General features: G+C 53.2%; 1 protein-coding gene across 1 annotated transcript; it reads left to right on the top strand.

The window, feature by feature from the left end:
• The first annotated feature begins 2949 nt into the window (after positions 1–2949).
• Positions 2950–23055, top strand: Slc29a4 (solute carrier family 29 member 4). The gene is made up of 11 exons (XM_021186715.2): positions 2950–3130; positions 6860–7039; positions 13227–13358; positions 14127–14240; positions 14907–15035; positions 15942–16016; positions 18666–18910; positions 19544–19685; positions 19797–19984; positions 20940–21180; positions 22069–23055. The coding sequence occupies exons 2-11, from the start codon at positions 6871–6873 to the stop codon at positions 22209–22211; spliced, it is 1578 nt and encodes a 525-aa protein (XP_021042374.1). The 5' UTR covers positions 2950–3130; positions 6860–6870; the 3' UTR covers positions 22212–23055.
• Positions 23056–24675: the final 1620 nt, after the last annotated feature.

Here is a 24675-nt window from a genome sequence, read left to right on the forward strand (position 1 = left end):
CTCTCTCTCTCTCTCTCTCTCACACACACACACACACACACACACACATCTCTTCCTCCCAGCACTGGGATTACAGGCACAGGTCACCATTTTTAATGTGGGCTCTAGGGATTTTTAACTCGGATCCTCATGCTTGCCCAGAAGTACGTTATTAATTGAGCCATCTCCCCAGCCTCCTAGTTCCTTTCTCTTCTGACGGCAGGTTTCTGCTCATTTGTCATTTCCCAGAAAGCCACTTTACCCTGCTCCTCTGGTTTTTCTAGACTGAGAGAGTGGAAGTCATCTTTTGGATTCTGTCCCACTTCCTATTTCTGTGTCACTTCACACTTTCACACTTCTGGCTTTCCATATTATTCTAAATCCTTTCTAACCATGTACATATCTTGGGGGCTTAGGATTTCGCTGTAGAGCTTACACATGATTGCACTGATTTTCCTGGGTTTTTCAATATAGTGTTCCCATTGTTCCCTGCTGGGAGGCATGTGACATCCGCACCTTCTTGTGCTCCTCAGCCACCTGCTGTGCTTGCTATTGCCACCAGCACCTTAGCATGTAAAGCCTTTCTATATTTAGAACTAATTCCTTAGGTTAGATTTTCTGGACCAACAGGGTGTTCTGTTTGTTTTTTAAGGCCAATGTACTTTCCAGAAGAGTCCCAATTGACACTTGAACCAGAAAGGGGACTGTTTATTTACTTATTCACTTTGCACTTCTGGGGATGGTACCAAGACCCTCTGGCTAGGCAGGGGCTCTACCACTGAGCCATGCCCCCAGCCCCTCACTGGGGGATTCTAGGCAGGGGCTCTACCACTGAGCCATGCCCCCAGCCCCTCACTGGGGGACTCTAGGCAGGGGATCTACCACTGAGCCAAACTCACAGCTCTCTTTTTACCTTTCATTTTAAGACAGCATCACTCTAACCTGCTCAGGCTGGCCTTCAACTCACCCTATAACCAAACTAACCTCATCTTTTGATCCTCCTGCTTCATCCTCTCATGAAGAAGAAGACATTAAAATGGGATCCAGTCTTGTCCCCTCCATTGACAAAATGTATCCCCAATGTATTTCCTGGCCCTGTCTGATTTCGTGTCCTGACCCCCACCCCACCCCTCCCTCCCTCCTTCACTCTTTCCTTCTCTCTCTTCCTTCCTCCTTTAGTTCCATGGTGGGGTAGGAGTTAGGGCAGGGTCTCTGTAGCCCAGGCTGGCCTTGACCTGCCTGCACTTTCCAAGTGCTGGGGTAGCAGACATGCGGCACCACACATAGTTTACGCAGTACTGAGCTACAGTCATACCCCCAGGGCTGCAGACTCGGCAAAGCCTTGGAGGCTTGCACATTGAGGTTGTTATAACTCACTGGAGCCTCTAACAGGTCACCTCTGTGGCCTACAGAGTTGTGAAAGAAGGCCAGGGGACACACGCTGCCCTTGAGTGTATACAGGACACTCTCTTGAGTCGGGTGTGGTAATACACACCTCACCTCTAGAGGCTGAGGCACAAGAATCCTGAATCCTAGACCAACCTGGGCTACGGTAAGAAGAGACCATTAAAAAAAAAAAAAAAAAAAAGACACTTCTAGGAACTTTGCTCTGTGAGAGTGAGGTTAGCAAGGTGACAAGAAAGCCCCCAGGCATGGGCAGAACCAAGCGGGCTTCCAGGATGAAGTGGGGGTGCAGGCAAGAGAAGGGGTATCCAGATAAATGCGTCTCTCTGTGCCTCGGTCCTGAAGACTCCTGGCCCCCAGTGACAGGTCCCGGTCTGTAAGGACTTAGGGTCCTGTTCCTACTTAATTCCTGGTCTCATCTTTATGGCCCCCATGGGGCATGTGGTCAGCAATCATGCCAGCCCCAGGACTGTCACAGACAGTAACCTAGAGCTCCCGGAGACTAAGCCTGGCAAGAATCATGAAGGGATTGCGCAGTGAGGACGGCCAGCTAAGACACCAAACCGTCCTGTATGCTATACTGTCAGATGCTGTGACCTGAGGGTGCAGAGAAGTGGGCAGAGGCGGTGGGGTGTGGGTGGGTAGAGGCAGCGCTTATGCTGAAAGCCATGGTCCAGGATAGGATGAGTCCATGCCGAGGGGGAGTTGGGTGTGGGGGGGAAACAAGCGTGGGAGTGGGAGGCGGAGCAGAGAGGCAGGGCTGGTGAGAAGGCTGTGGGAGGGGCCATGAAAGGCGTGGCACAGGGAAGTGATGGGGCGGAGCTAGCAGGTAGTGAATAAGAAGTTATGTATGAGGGCTGGAGGTGAGGCCGGGTAGGTGGGATGAAGTGGGTCCAGAGGAGGAGAGTGGAGCATGTGGGAATAATGGGGGTGGGACTAGGCAAATGAAGTAGGAGGAGGGGACGAGGGGGATAGAAGAGGGGCCAGGCACGCATCAAGGGAAGCGGGGAAGGAATAGGGGTGAAAAGTGAATAGAGGTGAGGCTAGGGCCGGCGGAGAGGAAGGCAGAGAAAGGGGGCAGGCTCTGTGGTCCGGGTTGGGGCTGGCTAAGGCACAGAAGGAGCGAGGGTGAAGACAGCAAAGAGGAGTCGGGGCGTTAGAGAGGGCAGTTCATAGGCGGAGCTAGAGGCGGGGTCATGTAGAGTGAGTGGAGCATAGGTAAGGAGAATGGGGCGGGGAATATAGGAAAGACTGGGTAGGGCCAAGGGCGGAGAGCGCAGGTAGAGATGGGGCGGGGTGTATAGGAGAGAAAGAGGGCCTTAGGGGCGGATTCATACAGCGTGGATGTTCCGCGGCCAGGGAGACTGAGTGGCCGTAAGGCCTCACTGGAGGCCGGACCTGGGTGGAGCCCTGTGGGGTGGGCGTGGTGTGAGGGGCGGGGCCACGAGGATGGGGCGGGGCATCTGGATGGTGGAACGGGCGACGGGAGGCGGGGCTTGGGCGGGGTCACGCGTTGGGCGGAGCTGTGTGGGCGGAGCTAGGAGGACGGGCGGGGCGTGGGCCGGGCTTGCTCGCCGCAGCTGCTGCGCCCCCAGCACGCGCTCACGGACCCGGGCCCGCGGACCGGGACACCGAGCAGGACGCCCGCCGCGCCCGGTCCCAAGCCTCGAGAAGCGGGGCACAGCGCAAAGGGTCCGGGCGCGGGCGGCAGGCAGCCAGCGAGGATCCCAGCCTGGGGCCGCCCGAGGTGAGTGTCGCCACGGAGGTGGCAGGGAGACGCCGGCGGGGACCTGTCGGAGCCTTTGTCTGCGGCGCGCGGCCCCAGTCGCGCCGCCTCTCCCTTCCGCCCTCCCAGGCACCGGATGGTTGCCGCACCCCTTGTCCGGGGAGGATGGGTACCCTCGCGCAGTGCAAGATCCCCTGCATCCGAGCTGCGAGGGCGGGACACAGGCTCTGGAAGGGGACAGACGCGGGTGGCCTTGGCCGAGCCGGGTCATGGCATTATCTCCTCCCTCGGTCACACCTCAGGGGTCCTTGCACCTGAAGTTCCTTCCGAACCCATCTCCTTCCATCACGCCCTTCTGCCCAGCCAGCTTCCTTCTAGTTCTGAAAAAGGTTATGACAGAGGCGGGGCCTGGGCACTCGGTCACGACCTCCGAGTTGCCCCCAAAGTCTCTTTTTGCTGGTGGCCGGGTGGGCCGGCGTCCAACTTTGATACTGCTAGGGCTTCCTGCGGAAGAAACATCAAGGTCTGCTAGTGTCCGGACTGTGCAGGAACCTAAAGCATGGAGAGAGATGGGCCTGGGCTTACCCCTCTGCCCTGCGGGCATCCCAGGCCTTGACCAGTCTGTGGCACTGACGTTACAGTCATCTGTCCCCTGGCACTCAGAGGAGCTGCCCAAAGTAGCTCAAAACCCACAATCCTGCAGCGGGGAGTGGAGCCTTAGGATGGGCTGGGAGGCTCCCTAAACAACGTCTGGGCACGGGACAGGGGCATCCAAGGGCATCTAGTAAACAAGACTTGTGGCTGGAGCCAGAAGTTCAAGGCCTGAGGAGGTTGAGCAGGCTGGCTTTCCAAGTGAAATTTAATTTTTCTAACCCCTTCTATTGACTGCACATGTGGGGCAAGCAGCCTGAGAGACAATCCCTACAGCAACTGGGAGAGGCCAGTGGTGGTCAGCCGGGTCAGGGTTCAATTAGAGCTGTCTGGCTGTGGGTTTGGCTTTCCTCTGCCTTTTTGGTCATCTCTTCTTCAGAATGGCGCTGTGTGCCTAGTTTTACAGGACTACTGAGAGCTCGGAGCCCTCTTTAACCCACAGGGTACTTAGGGGCGGCTTGCATCACTATTAAAACACCAAGTGTTCATAGCTACATTTTTCCCAGCAGCCACCCAGTCCCTCTCTGTGAGGTACTCTCTCACCCTCTAGGTGGGTGTTTGGTGCCAAGGATGGTCTGAAAACTAAATAAATGTCCCGTATCACCCACAATGCTTTCGTGATGAGCACTGAGGGGTCCGAAGTCAGGAGTGTGGGGAAGAGCTTCCCTTCCAATGTCTATCTGTATGCCCTTGGATTTTAATTAAAGTGGATGTAGGAGAGGAGGGACCCGAGACCCTGGATGCTGGATGTCGGGGGCTGGGAAAGGAGAGAGATGAAAGCCATGGGGACAGTGTAGGTGGCAGCTGCCCGCCACGCTGACTGAGCCAGAGCAAGCAGCCTGGCAGGATGCCGAACACGTCCGCCTTCCCGGATGGTGTAGCCTCAGCCAGGCAGAAACCTCCCAGGCTGTCTGGGAGACGGCATCATGGGAACCCCTACGGAAGAGGAGCTGGGTGTCCTCCAGGACTGAGCTTCCGTTCCAGGTGGACCAGGGGACACTGTGAATGGAGTTTCCACAGTGTCCCCCTTCCCCAGCCCCTCCTGTCTAAGGTTGGCGGGCAGTAGTCTGATCCGGTAACTTTAAACCTTCACTAACCCAGACCCTTCGGAGATCAGGGATGCGTATGCCGAGTAACCGACAAGACCGGGATTGTACCCAATGCCACTGTCACTCAAACCCAAGCCAGCTATGCCTTAAGCCCTTCTAAGTCTCTCCTGAATCCAGATATGGCTAACCACTAGGACCAGAGTGACTGGGGTGGGGGAGCTTCACCTGCCTTCCTAGCACTCAGAGAGACGTTTCCTGCCTCTTGCCCACTGACCATGAGTCCTGGGTCATTACTGGTAGGTGTAGAGTTCCTTAAGTCCCAGATCTTAAGTATGCTGCAGGCTCCAAGGCCCCGAGGGGACCACATCTCAGTCTCTGACCCTAACGCCACTCTGTCAAGAGTTAGAGGGTGCAGAGATGACATACCCAGGAGCGGGATTTCCTAACTGCTGGGAAGATCTCACCTGGGGATCTGGATAAGAGGTAAACTGAGGCAGTAGAGCTGCAGAAATGAGGACCTGGTAAAGAAATGAAAACAGGTGGCTGTGGCACAGGGCATACTGGTGACATAGGTCCAGAATTGATCAATGTACTTCTTTTTTGTTTTTTTGTTTTTGTTTTTTTTGTTTTTGTTTTTGCTTTTTTGAGACAGGGTTTCTCTGTATAGCCCTGGCTGACCTGGAACTCACTTTGTAGACCAGCCTGGCCTCGAACTCAGAAATCTGCCTGCCTCTGCCTCCCAAGTGCTGGGATTAAAGGCGTGTGCCACCACCACCCAGCTGATCAATGTACTTCTTTTTTTTTTTTTTTTTTTAAAGATTTTATTTATTTATTATATGTAAGTACACTGTAGCTGTCTTCAGACACTCCAGAAGAGGGAGTCAGATCTTGTTAAGGATGGTTATGAGCCACCATGTGGTTGCTGGGATTTGAACTCTGGACCTTTGGAAGAATAGTCAGGTGCTCTTACCCACTGAGCCATCTCACCAGCCCCCGATCAATGTACTTCTTAAAGGTGGCATCTTAGCCGGGTGTGGTGGTGCACGCCTTTAATCCCAGCACTCTGGAGGCAGAGGCAGGCGGATTTCTGAGTTCGAGGCCAGCCTGGTCTAGAGAGTGAGTTCCAGGACAGCCAGGGCTACACAGAGAAACCCTGCCTCGAAAAACCAAAAAAAAAAAAAAAAAGGTGGCATCTTTTAGAGGTGGGGCCTCCAGCTTCTTCCATGGCTTCTCTCACGTGTGCTGATTGAGAAAGACAGGCTGCCTCTGTCCATGGTCTGGGTCCACCGGCCAAATGTTACCATTACTATGCACATCACATGCTGTAGGAAGAGTGTGCATCTTCTCATTATCACATAAAAATTGAAGCAGAGTTTGAAAATTCACCTGACACAAGTTAAAGGAAGAAAAGCCAGACAATCCATGCAGTTGGGGCATTGCCCAGCCACAGGTTGCCTTCCCTTCAAAATAAGGGCTGGGAGATCTGAGCTGAAGCAAGAAACATTGAGGTAAAGCTATGATCTGGGGCTGGTGAGATGGCTCAGTGGGTAAGAGCACCCGACTGCTCTTCTGAAGGTCCTGAGTTCAAATCCCAGCAACCACATGGTGACTCATAACCATCCGTAACAAGATCTGACACCCTCTTCTGGAGTGTCTGAAGACAGCTACAGTGTACTTACATATAATAAATAAATACATCTTTGAATAAATAAATAAATAAATCTTTTAAAAAAAAAAACTATGATCTGTATGGCTCAGTGGTAGAACACCTGCCTAGAATCCCTCAGGGAGGGGCTGGGGTGTGGCTCAGTGGTAGAGCCCCTGCCTAGAATCCCCCAGGGAGGGGCTGGGGTCATGGCTCAGTGGTAGGGCACTGTATAGTTTGTATGTCTCTGAGCTTTGTTCTCAGTCCCACAAAATATATATTTAAACAAGTAAACCAATGGGTGAGGAGTGAATGAACAGAATGACCCCGAGGTACGCACCCTGAAGACTTAGCTGTGGGATCACAGTGCCCCCCGCCTTACTGCCTCATCTCCTTTCATCACAGCGTGAACTGCCATGGGCTCTATCGGAAGCCAACGCCTCAAGGAGCCCTGTGTGGCAGCCACATCTGGCCAGAGTGTGGTGACAAGCTTTAGCTTTGACAACTTCCAGCTGGAGACGACAGCAGAGGGGGCTCAGGATCCAGGCATCAGAGTCAGGGGTGTCCCCACTTTCACAGACTCTGGTGAGTAAGTGACATTGTCTGCCCCAGGGCAGTGACTGGCCACATGGCCCTGGTCAGTCTTTGGGGCAGGAGGAGCTTCAGGTTGCCATAGGGACTAAGAGGTTCAGTCAGGATGAGGTAGGTGGCTTGGGTAACAAATAACGACTATGCCTGACTCTGGTCTGTGGCATGTGACCTCTGCTAGTGGCCGTCCACAGCATAGTCCCTCCCTGGCTGTCGAGTCTCCCTCTCATTTGTGTTCTTCAAAGCAAACCATTCCTGGTTGCAGAGAATGAGGATTAGATGTGAAGTTCAAGTCGCTGCTTTTCAGTCCCACTGTGTGATCTGGAGTAAAGACCTAAACATCTCTGAGCCTGTTTCCCCAAACTGAAGAGCTGGTCCAAATGACTGTACAATTTGGACCTGCAGAGCAGCTCTGGGGTTAATGGGTCCAGGTTCAACCCTACCACCATCCCTCACTTGCTTGGGAACTTTGTATTCTTGAGGGACAAGGCACAGACCTGGACACAGCTACAGCAAAATTCATAGTATCCCTTAGCACTATCTGGGAGCCACCTGTGAGGGTAGCGCCTTGTGTGGATGGTTGTTTGAAGTACTGCTTCTGGATCGGACATATTCTCTGCTCCACTTTCCCCTGTGTGGTGTTCTGCTCGATGAGCCCCATGTTGAGCTGCAAAGAACACCTGATCCTGTGCAGAGGGATGGAGTCACTTCAGTTCCAGCCCCCAAGGATGACAAGAGACATGGTGGGGGGAGGGCCCAGCAGACTGGGCCAGGGAGTAGGTGGGACTTAGATGTCAGCGATGCGTTAAACTGTAAAGTCTACAAGTATGGCACACTTGGCGTTGGGGGCTATGGCAACTAGCCTCAGTTAGAGAAAAAGAATCAAGAGATGCTAGATAGAAGAAAGGAAAGAAGAAAAAAGATGGATAGGTGATAGATAGATACATACATGGATACATAGATGATAGATAAGTGATGGACGATGGATGGATGGATAGATACATGCATACACAGGTATATAGATGCATAGATGGATAGATACATAGATACATAGATGAAAGATAAATGATAGATACACAGATAGATACATAGATGGATACATACATACATACATGATAGGTAAGTGATAGATGATTGATGGATAGATAGACAGATGGAAGAAGATAGATATAGATAGATAGATGATAGAGAAGTAATTGATAGATGATAGATAGATAGATAGATAGATAGATAGATAGATAGATAGATAGATAGGAAATAGAAAGATAAATGGATAGATAGATGATGGATGGATAGATGAATGGATGGATGGATAAGGATGGATGGATGGATGGATGGATGGATGGATAGATGATAGAAGGCCAGATATGGTGACTCAGACTTATAATCCCAGCATTTGGGAAGCTGAGGGAGGATTACCACAATCCTGGGCCAGCCTTGGCTGCATAATTTGACTTTGTCTTAATAAAGGCAAATAGTAGATATCTGAAATGATAGATGAATAGGGAGATGACAGATGGATAAGTAGGAGATAAATGAACAAAGAGTTAAATGACAGGTGGGTGGATAGATAGATTGATTAAATAGACCACAGACTGGGTAAATGGATGGATAGGTGGATGGGTAGAGGGATATTCAGATGATGGATGGATGGAGGATATATGGGTGTGTGAACGTGGATTGATGAAGGGTGGAAGGACAGTGGGGTGGATGGTAGAGGATGGATGGATGGACCCATGGATGGGTTAATAAAGACGGTGGATGGGAGAATAAATAGTGGCTAGATGGATGGATAAAAGGATGACTGAGGAATGGGTGGGTGATGGGTGATCAGATGATGGGTGGATGGAGGATAGATGAATGGCAGATATATGGACAGATGGATGACTGATGGATGAAAGATGAATAGATGGATGGAGGATGGATGGATGGATAGGTGGATGGAGGATGGATGGATGGACAGGTGGATGGAGGATGGATGGATGGATGGATGGATGGACAGGTAGATGGATGGATGGACAGGTGGATGGATGGATGGATCAGTAGATAGGTGGGTGGGTAGGTGCCTAGGTGGATGGATGGATGCATGCATGCATGCATTAATGGTAGAAGTAAGTCACAGCAGATCGTCCAATGTGTACAAAGCAGGCAGGTCAGAAGCAGCCTGGATCCCCAGCCCAGGCTGAGATCACCAGAAGACCAGAAACCTCACCTGATTAGGTTAGGCCTACTCAGAATTGTTTATCTCTCAGATGAACTCAAGGACCACTTTCTGCAGGACCTCCCTGGCCACACCTCAATGAGTCATGGAACAACCAAGGCCCAGGCCTCAGTTGCTGAGCCATGAAACAGCCCCTCGCAGTGTGCCGCTTGCCAACTCAACTCCTTAAGCATACTTACTGCCCAGATAAAACCAAATCAGGGTCATGCCACCACTAAGCGTGGCACAGCTCATGTTTGGGCCCCATGGGAGCCATTCCTCAGAGGCCATCGCTAACTGCCAGCAATCCTTGCAGTCCTGAAACCTCAATTCAGCTAGCAATTTGGAGCTGTAAAAAAAAAAATCATTTATTTTGATTTTCTTTACATTGGTGTTTTGACTGTGTGAGGGTGTCAGATCCCTTGGACCAGGAGTTATAGACACTTGTAGGGTGCTCAGAACTGAATCCAGGACCTCTGGAAGAACAGCCAGTGCTCTTAATCACTGAGCTGTCTCTCCAGTCCCAGAGCACATCTTTAAAGGGAAAAAAAATAGAGGTGCATACCTTTAATAGCAGAACTTGGGAGGTCAATCTCTGTGAGTTCAAGGCCACCTTGGTCTATACAGCTAGTTCCAGGACAGCCAGTGCTACACATACAGAAACCAAACCCACTCCCTGAATGAAAGAAGGAAAGAAAGAAGGGGCGGGGGGGAAGGAAGGCGTTTGTTTGTTTGTTTGTTTGTTTATTACTCTAGTGGGGTGGAGGGTACACATGTGTTGTGGAGGTCAGAGGGTAACTTGCAGTTGATTTTCTTCCACAAGACAGGTTCTGAAGACTGAATTGAGAGTGTAAGGTTTGGCCACACTCGCCACTACCCACTGAGCCATCTCTCCAGCCCTCTGTGAACACATCTTAGGTTACTGATAATGGCATGTAAAAGGGAATAAAAAAAGATTTAAGGGCCGGCGAGATGGCTCAGCGGGTAAAGGAGCTTGCCACAAAGCCTGGTTATTTAACCTTGATCTCCAGAATCCACATGGTAGAAAGAACTGATTTCCACAAGTTGCCTCTAGCCTCCACATGGAGCCAGGTGGGCGGCTCAGCAGGTGACGTGCTTGCTGTGCAAGCATGAGGACCCGAGTTCAAACCCTAAGATGTACATGAAATCTAGGTGTGGGCGCTGGAGAGATGGCTCAGTAGTTAAGAGCACTGGCTGCTCTTGCAGAGGACCCGGGTTCCAATCCCAGCACTCACATGGTGACTCACAACCATCCCTAACTGGTTCCAGGGGATCCAATGGCTTTTCTTGGCCTCCAAAGGCACCAGCAAGCATGATCCACAAATATACATTCATGAAAACACTTTTTTAAAAAAAGATTTATTTATTTTATGTATATGAGTACACTGTAGCTGTACAGATGGTTGTGAGCCTTCATGCGGTTGCTGGGAATTGAATTTTAGGACCTCTGCTTGCTCCAGTCAGCCCTGCTCGCTCCAGCCCAAAGTTTTATTTATTATTATATGTAAGTACACGGTAGCTGTCTTCTGACACACCAGAAGAAGGCGTCAGATCTCATTACGGGTGGTTGCGAGCCACCATGTGGTTGCTGAGATTTGAACTCAGGACCTTTGGAAGAGCAGTCAGTGCTCTTACGCGCTGAGCCATCTCACCAGCCCCTCATGAAAACACTTCTACACATAAAGTAAGTAATTAATTTTTGAAAACAAAAATGAAAAGACCCAAGCAGGTTCCCATCCCAGCACTGGGGGAAGTGGGGGATCCCTGGGGCTATTGGTGATCTCCAGGCTCAGCGAGAGACTGTCTCAAACATAAGGTAGAGTAAAGCACCTGACGTCACCCACTGGCCTACACACGTGCACCCCCAACATGCACACTCAGGGACATCTGTCACATGATCATAGCATACATTCTTGACCGGCTCATTCAGGTTCCCTCTGCTGCCAGCTGACACCTCCCTGCTTGCCGCTCTGGTCCTGGCAGGTGTCCAAGCCTTTATTTCCCAAGGCTTGGGGCATTGGGGACCCCGTGTGCACTGGATTCTTGGGATTTCCCCTTAGCTGTAACACGTGAGATGGAAGTGCCACAAGAGGCCAAGTGTCCCTCTCACGCTGGGTTTATTCTTCCTCGTTCCTACAGACAGCAGCAACTTGTCATGCCTTTGATGGCCGGGATTAATCCCCCATCCACAAAGGTCTCCCTTGGCTGTTGAATCTGGACCAGAGTGGCAATGCTTCATGCCCAACATGACAGAATTGTGTCTCGGGGTACAAGCTAAAGCTCCTTAGATGAGGGGATGGGGACATAGCACAGCTGGGGGAGTGGCTGCTTAGCAGATGCAAGGCCCTGGGTTCTATCCTCGGTATCAAATAAATCAAATATGGTGGTGTATGCCTGTAATCCCAGCACTCGGGAGGTAGAGACAGGAAGATCGGAAGTTCAGGGTCATCTCTGGCTATGTGATGAGTTGGAGGCCAGCCTGAGCTACATGAGATCTTGGAGAAGAAGAAAGGAAAATGAAAGAAAGCTACCAGACCAGCGGGGACAGAAACGAGCGTCTCATCAGTAGTTGCTAAAGGGACAATCACAGGTGTCACTGCATGTCCGTTCTGGTTCCTGGATCCCAGCTTCCTATCTGGGGAGACAACTGGACACCCTGGACACTGCATTAGAGCATTCGACCTTGCTAGCCCCACAAAGCATTGTCCTGCCTGGTCCCATTGCAGGGTCGCCCCACCCTTTGGCCGAGCCTGCTGTGGCTGTGGCTGAGGCTGTGGCCAGGGTGGTTGTGATGGGATGGCTTCTGGTGGACAGTGACTGTGACAGTGGTGGACAGCAGGTACAGTGATAGCCCTCTTGGTGGCTATCACTGGCCCTCGGGAAATGGTTCAAAGGTTAAAGCACCTGCCCAGCAAGTATGAGGATCTGAGTTCAAATCCCACAACCCGTATAAAAAGCCAGGCACAGGAACACATCTATAATCACCTGCCTCTACCTCTAGAGTTCTGGGTTAGAGACCCTGTACCACCACACCTACCTAAAATTTAAATAAAGCGGGCAGGAGCTCAGTGGTTAAGAGCACTGACTGCTCTTCCAGAGGTCCTGAATTCAATTCCCAGCACCCACATGGTGACTCACAACCATCTGTAATGGGATCTGATGCCTTCTTCTGGTGTGTCTGAAGACAGCGACTGTGTACTCACATACATTAAATAAATAAATAGATAAATAAATAGATAAATAAATAAATAAATCTTTTAAAAAAAAAAAGAAAAAAAAAAGCTAAGCACAATAGAGCACATCTATGATCCCCCTGCCTCTACCTCCAGAGTGCTGTGTTAAAGACCTGTGCTACCATGCCCAGCTAAAATTTAAATTAAAAAGAAGAGGAGGTGGGCCTAAAGAGATGGCTCAAAGGTTAAGAGTTGTTTCTGCTCTTTGAGAGGACCCAAGTTCAGTTCCCAGCACCCACATTAGGTGACTAACAACTGCCTGTAACTTCGACTTCAGAAGATGGGACACCCTCAGGTTCTATGGGCACCCGTGTGCGTGCACAAACGCAAACACTTGAAAAGTAGATAGATAGATAGATAGATAGATAGATAGATAGATAGATAGATGGATGATAGATAATAGATACATGATAGATAGGTAGATAGATAGATGATAGATAGATAGATAGATAGATAGATAGATAGATGATAGATAGATAGATAGATAGATAGATGATAGATAGGTAGNATAGATAGATAGATAGATAGATGGATAGATAGATGGTACAGGATAGGAAAGGTGACACTGGCATGTCTGTGGTGTTGTGATTGCATGCCTGGGCCCTGGTGGCGGGCAATGCTGCAGCGGTGTAGATGGCACCATGGTGCAATGGAGGTGTAGACAGCACCACGGTGCAATGGCCACAGCCTGGGTGCGCTCACTAGTCTCTCCTGGTGTCTCCCCCCTTAGTGGTAGAGGAGCCTGTGCCAGACGACCGCTACCATGCCATCTACTTTGCCATGCTGCTGGCTGGCGTGGGCTTCCTACTGCCATACAACAGCTTTATCACCGACGTGGACTATCTTCACCACAAGTACCCAGGTGGGTCTCTCTGCCACCCACACAGCCCTCAAAGGCATCTCAGCGCCCTCTCCCTGGGCCGAGGCCTTCTGGGAATCCCAAGGGGCGGGACCCCGCCTGGGGATGTTGCCCGGAGAGAAGGGCTGATGTGGTTTTCGGAGACACCGCAGATTACAGCGTGGATGAATACCTGTGGTGGGACCTTTATTTGGGGAGTGTAGTGGTTACTTTTCTCGTCACTAAGGTAAAATGACTGACAAAAAGCCGCTGAAGGGAGGAAGGGTTTATTCCAACTCACAGTTCTCCAGATATGGACCACCCTGAGAGCGAAGGCATGGCAGCAGGCCAGGAAGGCACCGTGAACAAGGCAAGCGTCTGGCTGTTCACACTGCTGTCACACTCCGGAGGCAGAGTGTGAACAGAAAGTAGCTCCTCCTATAAAATCCCAAGGCCCGCCCCCTGGTGATTCAGTTCCTCCAGGGAGGCTCCACCTCCTAAAGGTTCCACAGCCTCCTCGAAACAGCGCCACCTGCTGGGGATCCGGTGCTGCACATTTAAACCTCGACAGGGAGTAGAGTTTATGGACCTGTGTGTGGAAGTCGAGTTAGCCAGGGACCACCGTGGCAGACGGAGGAGAAGCTCAGCCCCACTGGCAATCGCTGGGTGAACTCAGCCTATCCACCGATTTGCTCTGAGAAGTCAGCCCCTCGGGGAGGGCGAAGAGTCCTTGCAGGGGTGATTGAGGAGGCTGGAAGTCCCTCTCTGAGTCACTGTCCCTCTCCTATCCAGGGACCTCCATCGTATTTGACATGAGCCTCACCTATATCCTGGTGGCATTGGCGGCTGTGCTCCTAAACAACGTTGTGGTGGAGAGGTTGAACCTGCACACCAGGATCACCACAGGTAATCAAGGCCACCCTGTGTCGTCCCCTTTCCAGAGACTCCAGGCTCCTCCTTCGAGCTCCTAGCCCATGGCACCTGCCCACCCAGCTTTCGGGCCTCGCCTGTGAAACAGGTGCTTTCTCTAGGACCAGTGCAGGCTTCGTGGTTGGAGGGCAGGGTAAGGCTAAGTACAAGGGCACCACCATCCCTTGTACATCCCTAGGTCCTTACATAAGCCCTCCCTTTATCCATAGAGTTAGCCCCGGTGGCTCCTCCTCCAGGAAGCTCACACCATTTCCCTGTAGACCAATTTTTCTCAACCACCCTGAAGCTGCTGCAACTCTTTAATACAGCTCCTCTCGCTGTGGTGACCCCCCCAACCATAAAATTATTTTCGTTGCTACGTCATAACAGTAAACTTGCTACTGTTATGAATTATAATGTAAATATCAGTGGGTTTTGATGACCTCCAGTGACCCCTGGGAAAGAGTCATTCAACCCTGAGTCATGACCCTCAGGTTGAGAACCACCCATTGTAGACTCTCTTAGAGTCTTTTACCTGCCTAATATTGGGGGCTGGGGTGCAGGTAACCACAGTGTCTGAGACTTACCTCTCTGGAAGATGGCGGGATGCAGCCGGAAGCTCACTGTGCCCTCACAGCTTCTCTGCTCCCGCCCTGCCTGCAGGCTACCTCCTCGCCTTGGGTCCCTTGCTCTTTATCAGCATATGCGATGTGTGGCTGCAGCTCTTCTCTCACGACCAGGCTTACGCCATCAACTTGGCCGCCGTGGGCACTGTGGCCTTTGGTTGCACAGGTAGGGAGTGGGGCCGGAATGCACCAGGAGGACTGAGCCCAAGTACCCTGTGTCTCTGTACAGAGTGAATCGCCCCAGTGCTGGGCGTGCGTCCATACACCCAGAGTGTGCGTACACACCACACATGCACACAGACTGGCACATACACTAAGGTCACTCTCAAGTGGCACAGGGAGATGCAGCTCCCTGGTTCTCTTGAACCCCTGATCCTCCTGCCTCCACCTCCTTGGTGCTAGGATTAAAAGTATGCACACACACACACACACACACACATGCACACGCACACGCACCATCCAGTTTGTGCAGTGCTAGGCACGGAACTAGGGCTTCATGGATGTTAGGCAAATTCTGTTCTAACTAAGCTACATTCCCAACCCATTCTCTATTGAGACAAGATCTCATGCAGTCCAGGCTGGCTTTGAACTCCTAATCCTCCAGCTCCCAACATTACACGTGTACATAGATCTCTCTTGCTTTTGCTGCATGGTCCAAAACCTATCAGGAGTGGAGGTGGAGCCTGTGTTCCAGGTAGTCACTGCGTGGTGGGGAGGGTTTAGCTTGACAGCCCTATTTCAACCGTTAGCCTCTGTCACTGCTGCTGGAAGAAAGGCTGAGAGTAAGCTTGCCCTGCCTCATCCAGCAAGGGTCATGTGTCACCTCCACTCCCATTAGCCAGGACTTGTCAGTGACGTTGAGCCCCAGGGGCAGGAAGGTGACTGTGATCCGCGAACTTTCTGGGGCAACACCGTTTCCTTCCCATGTTTCCGTATGGCCGTGGTAAACCTCACATTGCCTCTGGTGCGAATTCCTGCCTTCTAGTGCCAACATAGCAGAGAAGGTCCACAATTGCCTCTGAGGCAATCAGAGGCACAAGGTATCTGACCATGTCCCCCTCTCTCTCTTAAGTGCAGCAATCTAGCTTCTATGGCTACACAGGATTACTGCCCAAGAGGTACACGCAGGGCGTGATGACTGGAGAGAGTGAGTATTGAGACCCCCTCCCCCAAGGGGCACCGGTCTGGGGACACCATTGGGCATGCCCTGGTTGGGGACGTGAGCCGGAAAGGCCTGCACACAGTGGACTGGGGATGGGGACTATGGATGGTGAGGGATGGACCCCCGGGTGGGAGGGATACGTGCACACACCTGTGTATGTCAGGGTTCTGGAGTGTGAACATCATGGGAAGTCACAGCTGCAGTAAGCCTGGGGGCGGGCATATTCTGTGTGTCTGTTGTGTGACTTTCCCCTGAGGGATATGAACAAATAGGGCACACAATCTGCACAACAACAACAACAACAACAACCAGTTCCACCCCATCTAGCTTTGGAGAGTTAATTTGACTGATTCCCGGGAGTGTGGGTAACTCAAAGGCAGCCTCACTGAGAAGGCCGCCCCAGCCCGGGTGTTAACTCAGGAAAGCCGTGTACCCTAGGCTCCCGCGCAGCCTGAAGGCAGCTCTGCTGGGGGGGAGAGCCTCTCCTTTCCTCGGCCATTGTTACTGATTGGCTAATCTTGAGGAGGGGCCTTGAGAATCTTGTGTGGCTCAGCTGGACTTGCAATCTTTATATTTTTATTCCCTGAGTGTTTTTGAAGCCCCCCCTTCCTCTAAGAGGACTGGTTTCAACTTTGGAAATTTGCAACATTGTGTATGTGTGAGTGCCTGTGCCTGGGCAAGTGTGCTGAGACTTAACTTGCCCAGGCCAGTATCAGCCGGCTCCACTCAGGACCAAGCCCTTCTCAGATCCCCCCATTCACCAACCACCCTGCTTAGCGCTCTGTTACTTAATTGCTTGTCTGCGAAGCCACCTCCCAGAAGCCCCTTTCTGATGCCCAGCACCTTACTCAAGCCTCAAGTTTACCCAGTGCCCAGACCCCAAAAGACCCCTGGACGTGCCCTCCAGGCACAGTCTGAGTCTGCCTGGTCTTGCCCTCTATTCTGTAGCTAGTCACAACCAGACAAGCAGCCGGGCCCAGCCAGTGTCATCCTCAGCCAGTGTCATCCTCAGAGGCCGCTCTCCACAGCCCCTCCGTGGCAGCCTGCTGTGGGCTCCTTCTGCCATCTGCTGCCTGGTACATCAAATCGTACCACATAAGGCTAATGTCTGGGAGGCGGCCAGCACACAGGTGGCTTTGCAAGCCTGCAGAGTTTTTGTTGTTGCTCTGCTGAGATTCGTGTAGCCCAGGCTGGTCTCTTGTAGCCCAGGCTGGCTTCCAACTGTGTATAGCTGAGGATAACATTGAACTTCTGATTCTCCTGTTCCCAATTCCCGAGTTTTGGGATTCTAGGCACGTGCTGCCATACTATCTTTACACTGTGTTGGGACCAGGATGTCATGCATGCTCAACAAGAACTCTACCAACTGAGCCACATTCATACCCGAAACCAGTAGATTTTTATGGTGGAATCTGTGAGGCTGACCCATGAGGATGGTGTGGATCGCTTTGGGACTGTAATTCAGTAGCCAAGAGCTCCCCCAAGACAGGCTTTTTCAGAGCCCTGTCCATCTTCATCAGCTCATGGTGGACAGGACAAGCCCTGCCTCACATTGCCCTGTGGCTGTGGGTTGAACTTAGGCAAACCTTCATGCCTTATCTGTGGCAGACCTGCCGCCTTGACCCTGACACCCTCCTCAGCTGGCCCTTGCTCTGGGGGGGGGGGGGGACTTCTCAGTATTTCACACAAGCTCAAGACTTTTAACTGTTTTTGTTTTTTGTTTTTTGTTTTTGTTTGTTTTGTTTTGTTTTGTTTTGAGACAAGGTTTCTCTGTGTAGCTCTGGCTGTCCTGGAACTCACTCTGTAGACCAGGCTGGCCTCGAACTCAGAAATCCACCTGCCTCTGCCTCCCAAGTGCTGGGATTAAAGGCATGCACCACCACCTCCAGCATGACTCTTAACTGTTTGATGTGCTCACTCTCAGTGCCTGTGCCTGGCTCTGTGTACTGCAGGCTTAACCGTCCCCTTCCGGGGACAGATGCTCTGATCCTTCCCCCTCTGGCCACATCCTTTGCCCGGGCGTACACCGTGTACCACTGTTACGTGTTTCTGTGGCTTGTCTGTGGCCTCTTGCCATCAAGCCTAGGAAGGCAGGAGCCTTGTGTCCTCCTTGTGGGGAATAGCTCAAGGCAGGATACCCAACAAGAGCCCAGTGATACTGCCCATGGTGTGCGAGCGGATGGCAGAGTCAGACAGGGGTTGTGGGAGCCCCTGGGGGAAGGGGAGCTGAGGCAGGCTGGATGGATAGACAGGCAGCCTGGGGGTGGGTGAGAGCAGATTCAGCAGGGCTGGTGGCAGGGAGACAAGGAGAGGGGCTGCAAGAGGCTGGAAAAGGCTTAGAGAGAAGCCCGGACAAGATGGAACTGGTAACTGGTGGGGCTTGGCAACGTAGGGTGGGACTCGGAGGAGCTGTGGCTTGGACAGGGTGTAGGCGGTGGCGTCTTGTAGGATGATGGGCCAGTATGGACCAGGTGCTGTGGGTAGGGGCCCGGAACAGTAGAAGGATGGAGCGGAAGAGGACCCAGTGAGGAAGGGCTGGTGGATGGGGGTGGAGCAAGGACAGTAGAGCATCGGAAGGTGGCATGGGTGATAGAGGCTTCGGGAAATGTTGACGTGCCACCACCTCCCCTCCAGGCACAGCAGGGGTGATGATCTCTCTGAGTCGAATCCTCACTAAGTTGCTGCTCCCAGACGAGCGGGCCAGCACCATCATCTTCTTCCTGGTGTCTGCCGGCTTGGAGCTCCTGTGCTTCCTGCTGCACCTGCTGGTGCGGCGCAGCCGTTTTGTGCTCTACTATACCACTCGGCCCCGTGACAGCCGCCCCATCCAGGCAGGCTACCGAGTGCACCATGATGTCGCATCCGGAGACATCCACTTTGTAAGTGTAGCGGCCTGGCCTGGCCTCTTTCTCCCACACAGGCGCCTGAAGAGTTCCTCGTCAGCCCTGTTATTGATCCCTCAATCTCGAGCTGCAGGTCTGTTTCTGTACCCTGAGAAATTCCGTTCTGTGGACCCCCTTCCATGACACCCTGTTGGGACAGTAGGAAGTGAGGGCTTTCCAGCTATGGCCAGGGAGAAGAGGCCAGGATCTGTGGCAGATTAACAGAACCTCGAAAGTGGGAGCAATGGAAGCCAGGGGAATCCTATAATAAGCTTCTTTCCATTACAGCTCAGGGGTTGCCTGTCTGCGAGGACCCCAACACAGACCACTACCTCTTACTACCAGCTCCTTGAGTAGTAGCTTCAGCTTGTGGTAGCCGAGCTGCAGTTCTGGAAAGCTAGAGCGCCCTCTAGTGGTCACATCCTGCGTTGCCCTTCCACCCAGTCCCAGCCCGGGTTCCAGGGCTGCTGTCTGTAACTTAAGGCTGGGCAGAGGGAAGCAGGGCCAGTAAATAGTGTCCTTTAATAAGGAAGTGCACACAGCAGATGCTAACTTAATGTCTAGATGACTGTGGCTCCACCATTTGCCCTGGGTACCTGACCCATGACTCCCATCATTCCTGACACACAGGAGCACCAAACTCCAGCCCTGTCCAGCAGCAGGTCCCCGAAGGAGAGCCCGGCCCATGAGGTGACCCACAGCAACAGTGGGGTCTACATGCGTTTCGATGTGCCCCGGCCACGAGTCAAACGAAGCTGGCCCACCTTCAGAGGTAACTGTGACACTGTGGAGTCCGGTGGCGTCCGTGGCTGTCACCCAGGCTGAGACAGCAGGGGCCCCATGAGCGCCAGCCTCTAACACACCTCACTCCCCCCGCCCCCAGCCCTGCTGTTGCACCGATACGTCGTGGCGCGGGTCATCTGGGCCGACATGCTGTCCATTGCTGTAACCTACTTCATTACACTGTGCCTGTTTCCTGGCCTGGAGTCCGAGATCCGCCACTGCGTGCTGGGGGAGTGGCTGCCCATCCTGGTCATGGCCGTGTTCAACCTGTCAGACTTTGTGGGCAAGGTAAGCCACAGGGTGGCTTTGAGGGAACCCCAGGAAGGCTCTGGTCTTTCTGGAGCAACGCCAGGCTGAGGGTACGTGTGGGAAGAATGGTACCCGCGAGTGTCACCATCTCTAACACTGTCCCGTGTAGTATAGCCCCTGCCTAGTCTCTCTGGCATCAACTGTGCTTCAGGCTAGAATCAGCCCCGATTCTCCTGCCCCACAGTCACTAGTAGATCTGCCTGAGGATGGCACAGCACAGGCTGCCAGCTGGGCAGCAAGTAGATAGGCTTGGTATTCCGGGCTGGAGTGGCACTAGCCAGGCTGCAGCTCACGACTCTTTGCAGTCAGTTTGCTGAACACTGTGGAATATGCAGGGTGGGACCCAGGGCCTTGGCCTTGTGGAGCAAGCATTCTAACACTGAGCCACACTACAAGCCCTTCACCAGGAGTGCTCTAGAATCCCCCAGTGAGGGGCTGGGGGCATAGCTCAGTGGTAGAACCCCTGCCTAGAATCCCCCAGTGAGGGGCTGGGGCATGGCTCAGTGATAGAGCCCCTGCCTAGAATCCCCCAGTGAGGGGCTNGGGCGTGGCTCAGTGGTAGAGCCCCTGCCTAGAATCCCCCAGTGAGGGGCTGGGGCGTGGCTCAGTGGTAGAGCCCCTGCCTAGAATCCCCCAGTGAGGGGCTGGGGTGTGACTCAGTGGTAGAGCCCCTGCCTAGAATCCCTTAGGGAGGTGTTGGGGGTGAGGGACCAGAGGCATAGCTCATCATTAGAGTGCTTGTCTAGCATATTCCAGGTTTCACCTTCTATCACCAGTACCGTAAAAGGGGCAGGTAGATGAGATGCAGTGGCCCTAGTGATGTAAGCTGGACCCGGTCAAGGTTGTCAGGGACAGGGTGTAACCGGAGGGCCTGGCTAGTGGAGAGGCAGGCTCGCGGCTCGGTGGGTAACCCCAGACCCCCTGTTCTCTGCAGATCCTGGCAGCCCTGCCTGTGGACTGGCGGGGCACTCACCTGCTCGCCTGCTCTTGCCTGCGAGTGGTCTTCATCCCCCTCTTCATCCTGTGTGTCTACCCCAGTGGCATGCCCGCCCTCCGCCACCCTGCCTGGCCCTGTGTCTTCTCACTGCTGATGGGCATCAGCAATGGCTACTTTGGCAGTGTGCCCATGATCCTGGCAGCTGGAAAAGTGAGCCCCAAGCAGCGGGAGCTGGCAGGTAAGACCCACGTACGGGCTTGGGCCTGGACACCTAGCGCTCTCCTAAGCAATGGGGACACGATGCTGCCCACATTTGCGGGCTTACAGTTCTGAGATAGAGTTGGCCAATAACCAGGGGTAACAGACAGATGTGTTTCATGGTTGTAAGTCCTAGGGGCTTAGTCTGAGAAGTTAGGGCAGATGCAAGGACTGGGGGGGCCATGATGCAAAAAGAACAATCTTGTAAGACTTTTCTGAGAAGATGGCTTTTTGAGCAAAATCCTGGAGGAAGAAATGAGGGAGACAGGCACAGGGAGCTGCAAGGGATGGCGTCTAAGTAGAGGAGCCATGTGTGCAAAAGTCCTGAGACATGGCCCAGTGGTAGAGCCCCTGCCTAGAATCCCCCAGTGAGGGGCTGGGGTGTGGCTCAGTGGTAGAGCCCCTGCCTAGAATCCCCCAGTGAGGGGCTGGGGGNCCTGCCTAGAATCCCCCAGTGAGGGGCTGGGGTGTGGCTCAGTGGTAGAGCCCCTGCCTAGAATCCCCCAGTGAGGGGCTGGGGGTGTGGCTCAGCGGTAGAGCCCCTGCCTAGAATCCCCCCAGTGAGGGGCTGGGGTGTGGCTCAGTGGTAGAGCCCCTGCCTAGAATCCCCCAGTGAGGGGTTGGGGGTGTGGCTCAGTGGTAGAGCCCCTACCTAGAATCCCCCAGTGAGGGGTTGGGGGTGTGGCTCAGTGGCAGAGCCCCTGCCTAGAATCCCCCAGTGAGGGGACAGGGTGTAACTCGGTGGTAGAGCACAGTGTCACAGGCTCTGGAGCCCTGGCAACTGTCACCACAGTGTACACTGAGAAGCCATGGCCACAGAGACTGTCTAGCACAGTGAAGCCTCAGCCCCCGTAACTCTCATCCACAGGAAACACCATGACTGTGTCCTATATGTCGGGGCTGACCCTGGGCTCCGCTGTGGCCTACTGCACCTACAGCCTCACCCGAGACGCCCACAGCAGCTGCTTTCAAACAGCCGCCGCCAACGACTCCATCCCTGTCGGTCCCTGAGCCCGGCCCACCCGATCCTGCCCCCTGCCCAGGAACTGCTGCCTGGGCCAGTTATCCCAAGGCCTGAGGACCCTCCCACCCCTGCCTCAGTGCCTGTGGGGTCCTGGCCACCTCCTAAGCCACTAACGCCACCTTGCCACCTTGTCCCAGTCGCCCAAAGCAGCTGGAACTTGTCTTCACCGCCCAGGGCACCGCCTCCCCATGTCCTGTGTTTGGTCAGCCACCTGCCCTTCACCCTCTGTGTCCAGAGGCCCAGCATCTGTCACACATCGTGGTCTGTCACACATCGTGATCTGTCACACAACGTGGTGGCTTACTCCGTCTCAGAGCCACGCGGAATGGCTGGCCACGGTCTGAGCTGACTCCCTTCAGTGTGACCCCACTGTGTGGTCCCATGGTCTAAGATGTGGTTTTCATTTACTGATCAGGGGGCACCTCCCTGTATTAGAAATCTTGGAGGGAAGTCCCCAACCCCGTTCTGTCCCTTTCTTGTTCTTAGACACTTCTTTACAACCCTCCCCCTGCCCCCACACACATAAAGCATTAAGTCTGGAAAACTCATTCCTAGGTGTACACAGGCCTCCTGTAGTCATAGCAACAGAGCTGACCTAGGTGCACCCACCTTAGGTGGAGGACTTCTCCCATGTACCAACCCCCTTAGAGCACAGGCTAAGGGCCACACCTCACAGGGACGTCCCATTTCTTTCCTGTTCCATTCAACTTATCCATAATGCAGGGACAGCTGAGAGCCACTGTGACCTCCCCACTCCTGTCCACTGAGAGTCAAGTGATGACGAGACACACTTGAAACCCTGGCAAGTAGCTGCAAGGCGAGGATCGGACTTGTGGGTGCCAGCATCGGCTGGAAGACCTCCTGCCAAACAGCTTTTGCTGAGCCAGGACACTATGGCCCCAGCTGTAACCATCCTGTACCAGCCCCTGCCGTGTCCCGTCCACCTGTGTGTTCTCTGACTACCGCACTGGCCATTAAAGATGGCAGAGACTGCCCACCGCTGTCCTGAGGAAGTGTTTGTGGAGGGAGGGCTGGGAAGTGAGCCACCCGGGTAGGGTGGGGAGATTAAAATGGGGTCCTGATGGGGTGTCTTCCCCACAGTGCTGAGACATTAGTGGTCCCGCCTGTCCTGAGCTAGGTGTTTTTAGAACTGATGGTTGGTCAGCAACCTGCTCTTGTGCCTAATGCTGAGCACCTGGGGCTTGCAGTGGCCTTAGCGACCTGTGAGGACAGGGAAATAAATGAATTTCTGCATCTGGCTCACAGGAAGAAGAGCTCAAAATGGGGAGTGTGCTGGTCCTGGCTCTACCCCTCTGGGGTGGGGAGGCAGGGAATGGACTCTTCCCGGTTACAGTCCCCACTTCTGGTGACAATTTAGAGGCATATTCTCTCTCCCTGTGTGTGTGGTGTTGCTGTGTGTGTATGTGCACGTGTGTGCGTTCGCGTGCTGTGCACAGAAGCAAGAAGACAACCAATGCCCATTATTACATCATCTTGTCTCACCTACCCTGCTCCCCAACATTTAGGTTAGACTGGCTGGCCAGCGAGCCCCCGGAATCCACCTGTTAACCACCCGCGCTGGCCATACTAATTTCTCGAAGAGAGTTCTGTGGATTCGAACTCAGTCCTCCTGCTTGTATAGCCAATGCTGTTACTCACTGAGCCGCCTCCCCAGGTCCAGAGGCCTCCTTTCCCTGTTCTGCATCCCCAAAGAATGCAATTGGAAAATGGGGACTTGGAGGAGGGCCTCAGAGACCTGCTATGCAACCCTCGAGGGTCCCAGACCAAGGTTGTGGTAATACCAAATCTGGACGCTAGATGGCAACAGCGTGACTCTTCCCACGCACCACCTGTTTCCCTGCAACCTCCAGCCCCGCCTTCCCACGTTACCACTAGTTGCCACCCCCACCCTGTCTATCCGTGCAGATTTACACTTCTGGGGGGCCAGTCCTCCAATCCAGCTTTCACAGGCCCCAGAACTATTCCCCACCCAGACACAGGTGTGTGACCCCGACCCTTCCCGTACGTTTGCCTGGATGTGGAGGCCAGCGGGCATTCTGAGGCGTCAACCCTCCTGCACCACCCACTCTGTGACCCGTTTTCACTGACCTGGGACTTCCTGTTTGGCTGGACTGGCTACTCAGCACTGGGCTCACTGGGGCAGGGCACAGCCATGCCTGCTTGCATGTGTTTTATGGGTATGGGACTCAGGCAGACATCTCCCTGAAAACCTGTAGCTCTGAAAAGGTTTTTTAGATTTATGTGTTTTGCCTGCACGCATGTCTGCACCACATGAAGTCCGGTCAGAAGAGTGTGTCGGATCCTTGGAACTAGTTACATATGGTTGTGAGCTGCCATGTGGGTGCTGGGTACTGAACGCAGAGCTCCTGCAAGGGCAACGAGGACTCAGAACTCTGGGCCATCGTCTCTCCAGGCCCTTGCTCTTGAATT

The sequence above is a fragment of the Mus pahari genome, chromosome 23 (genome assembly GCF_900095145.1).
Source record: "Mus pahari chromosome 23, PAHARI_EIJ_v1.1, whole genome shotgun sequence".
In the NCBI taxonomy this organism is placed as follows: Eukaryota; Metazoa; Chordata; class Mammalia; order Rodentia; family Muridae; genus Mus; species Mus pahari.

What these genes read in the sequence shown, in the direction of transcription:
- Slc29a4 (XM_021186715.2), top strand. Translation starts at nt 6,871, where the DNA reads ATGGGCTCTATCGGAAGCCAACGCCTCAAGGAGCCCTGTGTGGCAGCC. An exon ending in GGGCGTGATGACTGGAGAGA is followed by an intron (nt 16,017 to 18,665) that starts GTGAGTATTGAG and finishes CCTCCCCTCCAG; the next exon opens with GCACAGCAGGGGTGATGATC. An exon ending in CAAGCAGCGGGAGCTGGCAG is followed by an intron (nt 21,181 to 22,068) that starts GTAAGACCCACG and finishes TCTCATCCACAG; the next exon opens with GAAACACCATGACTGTGTCC.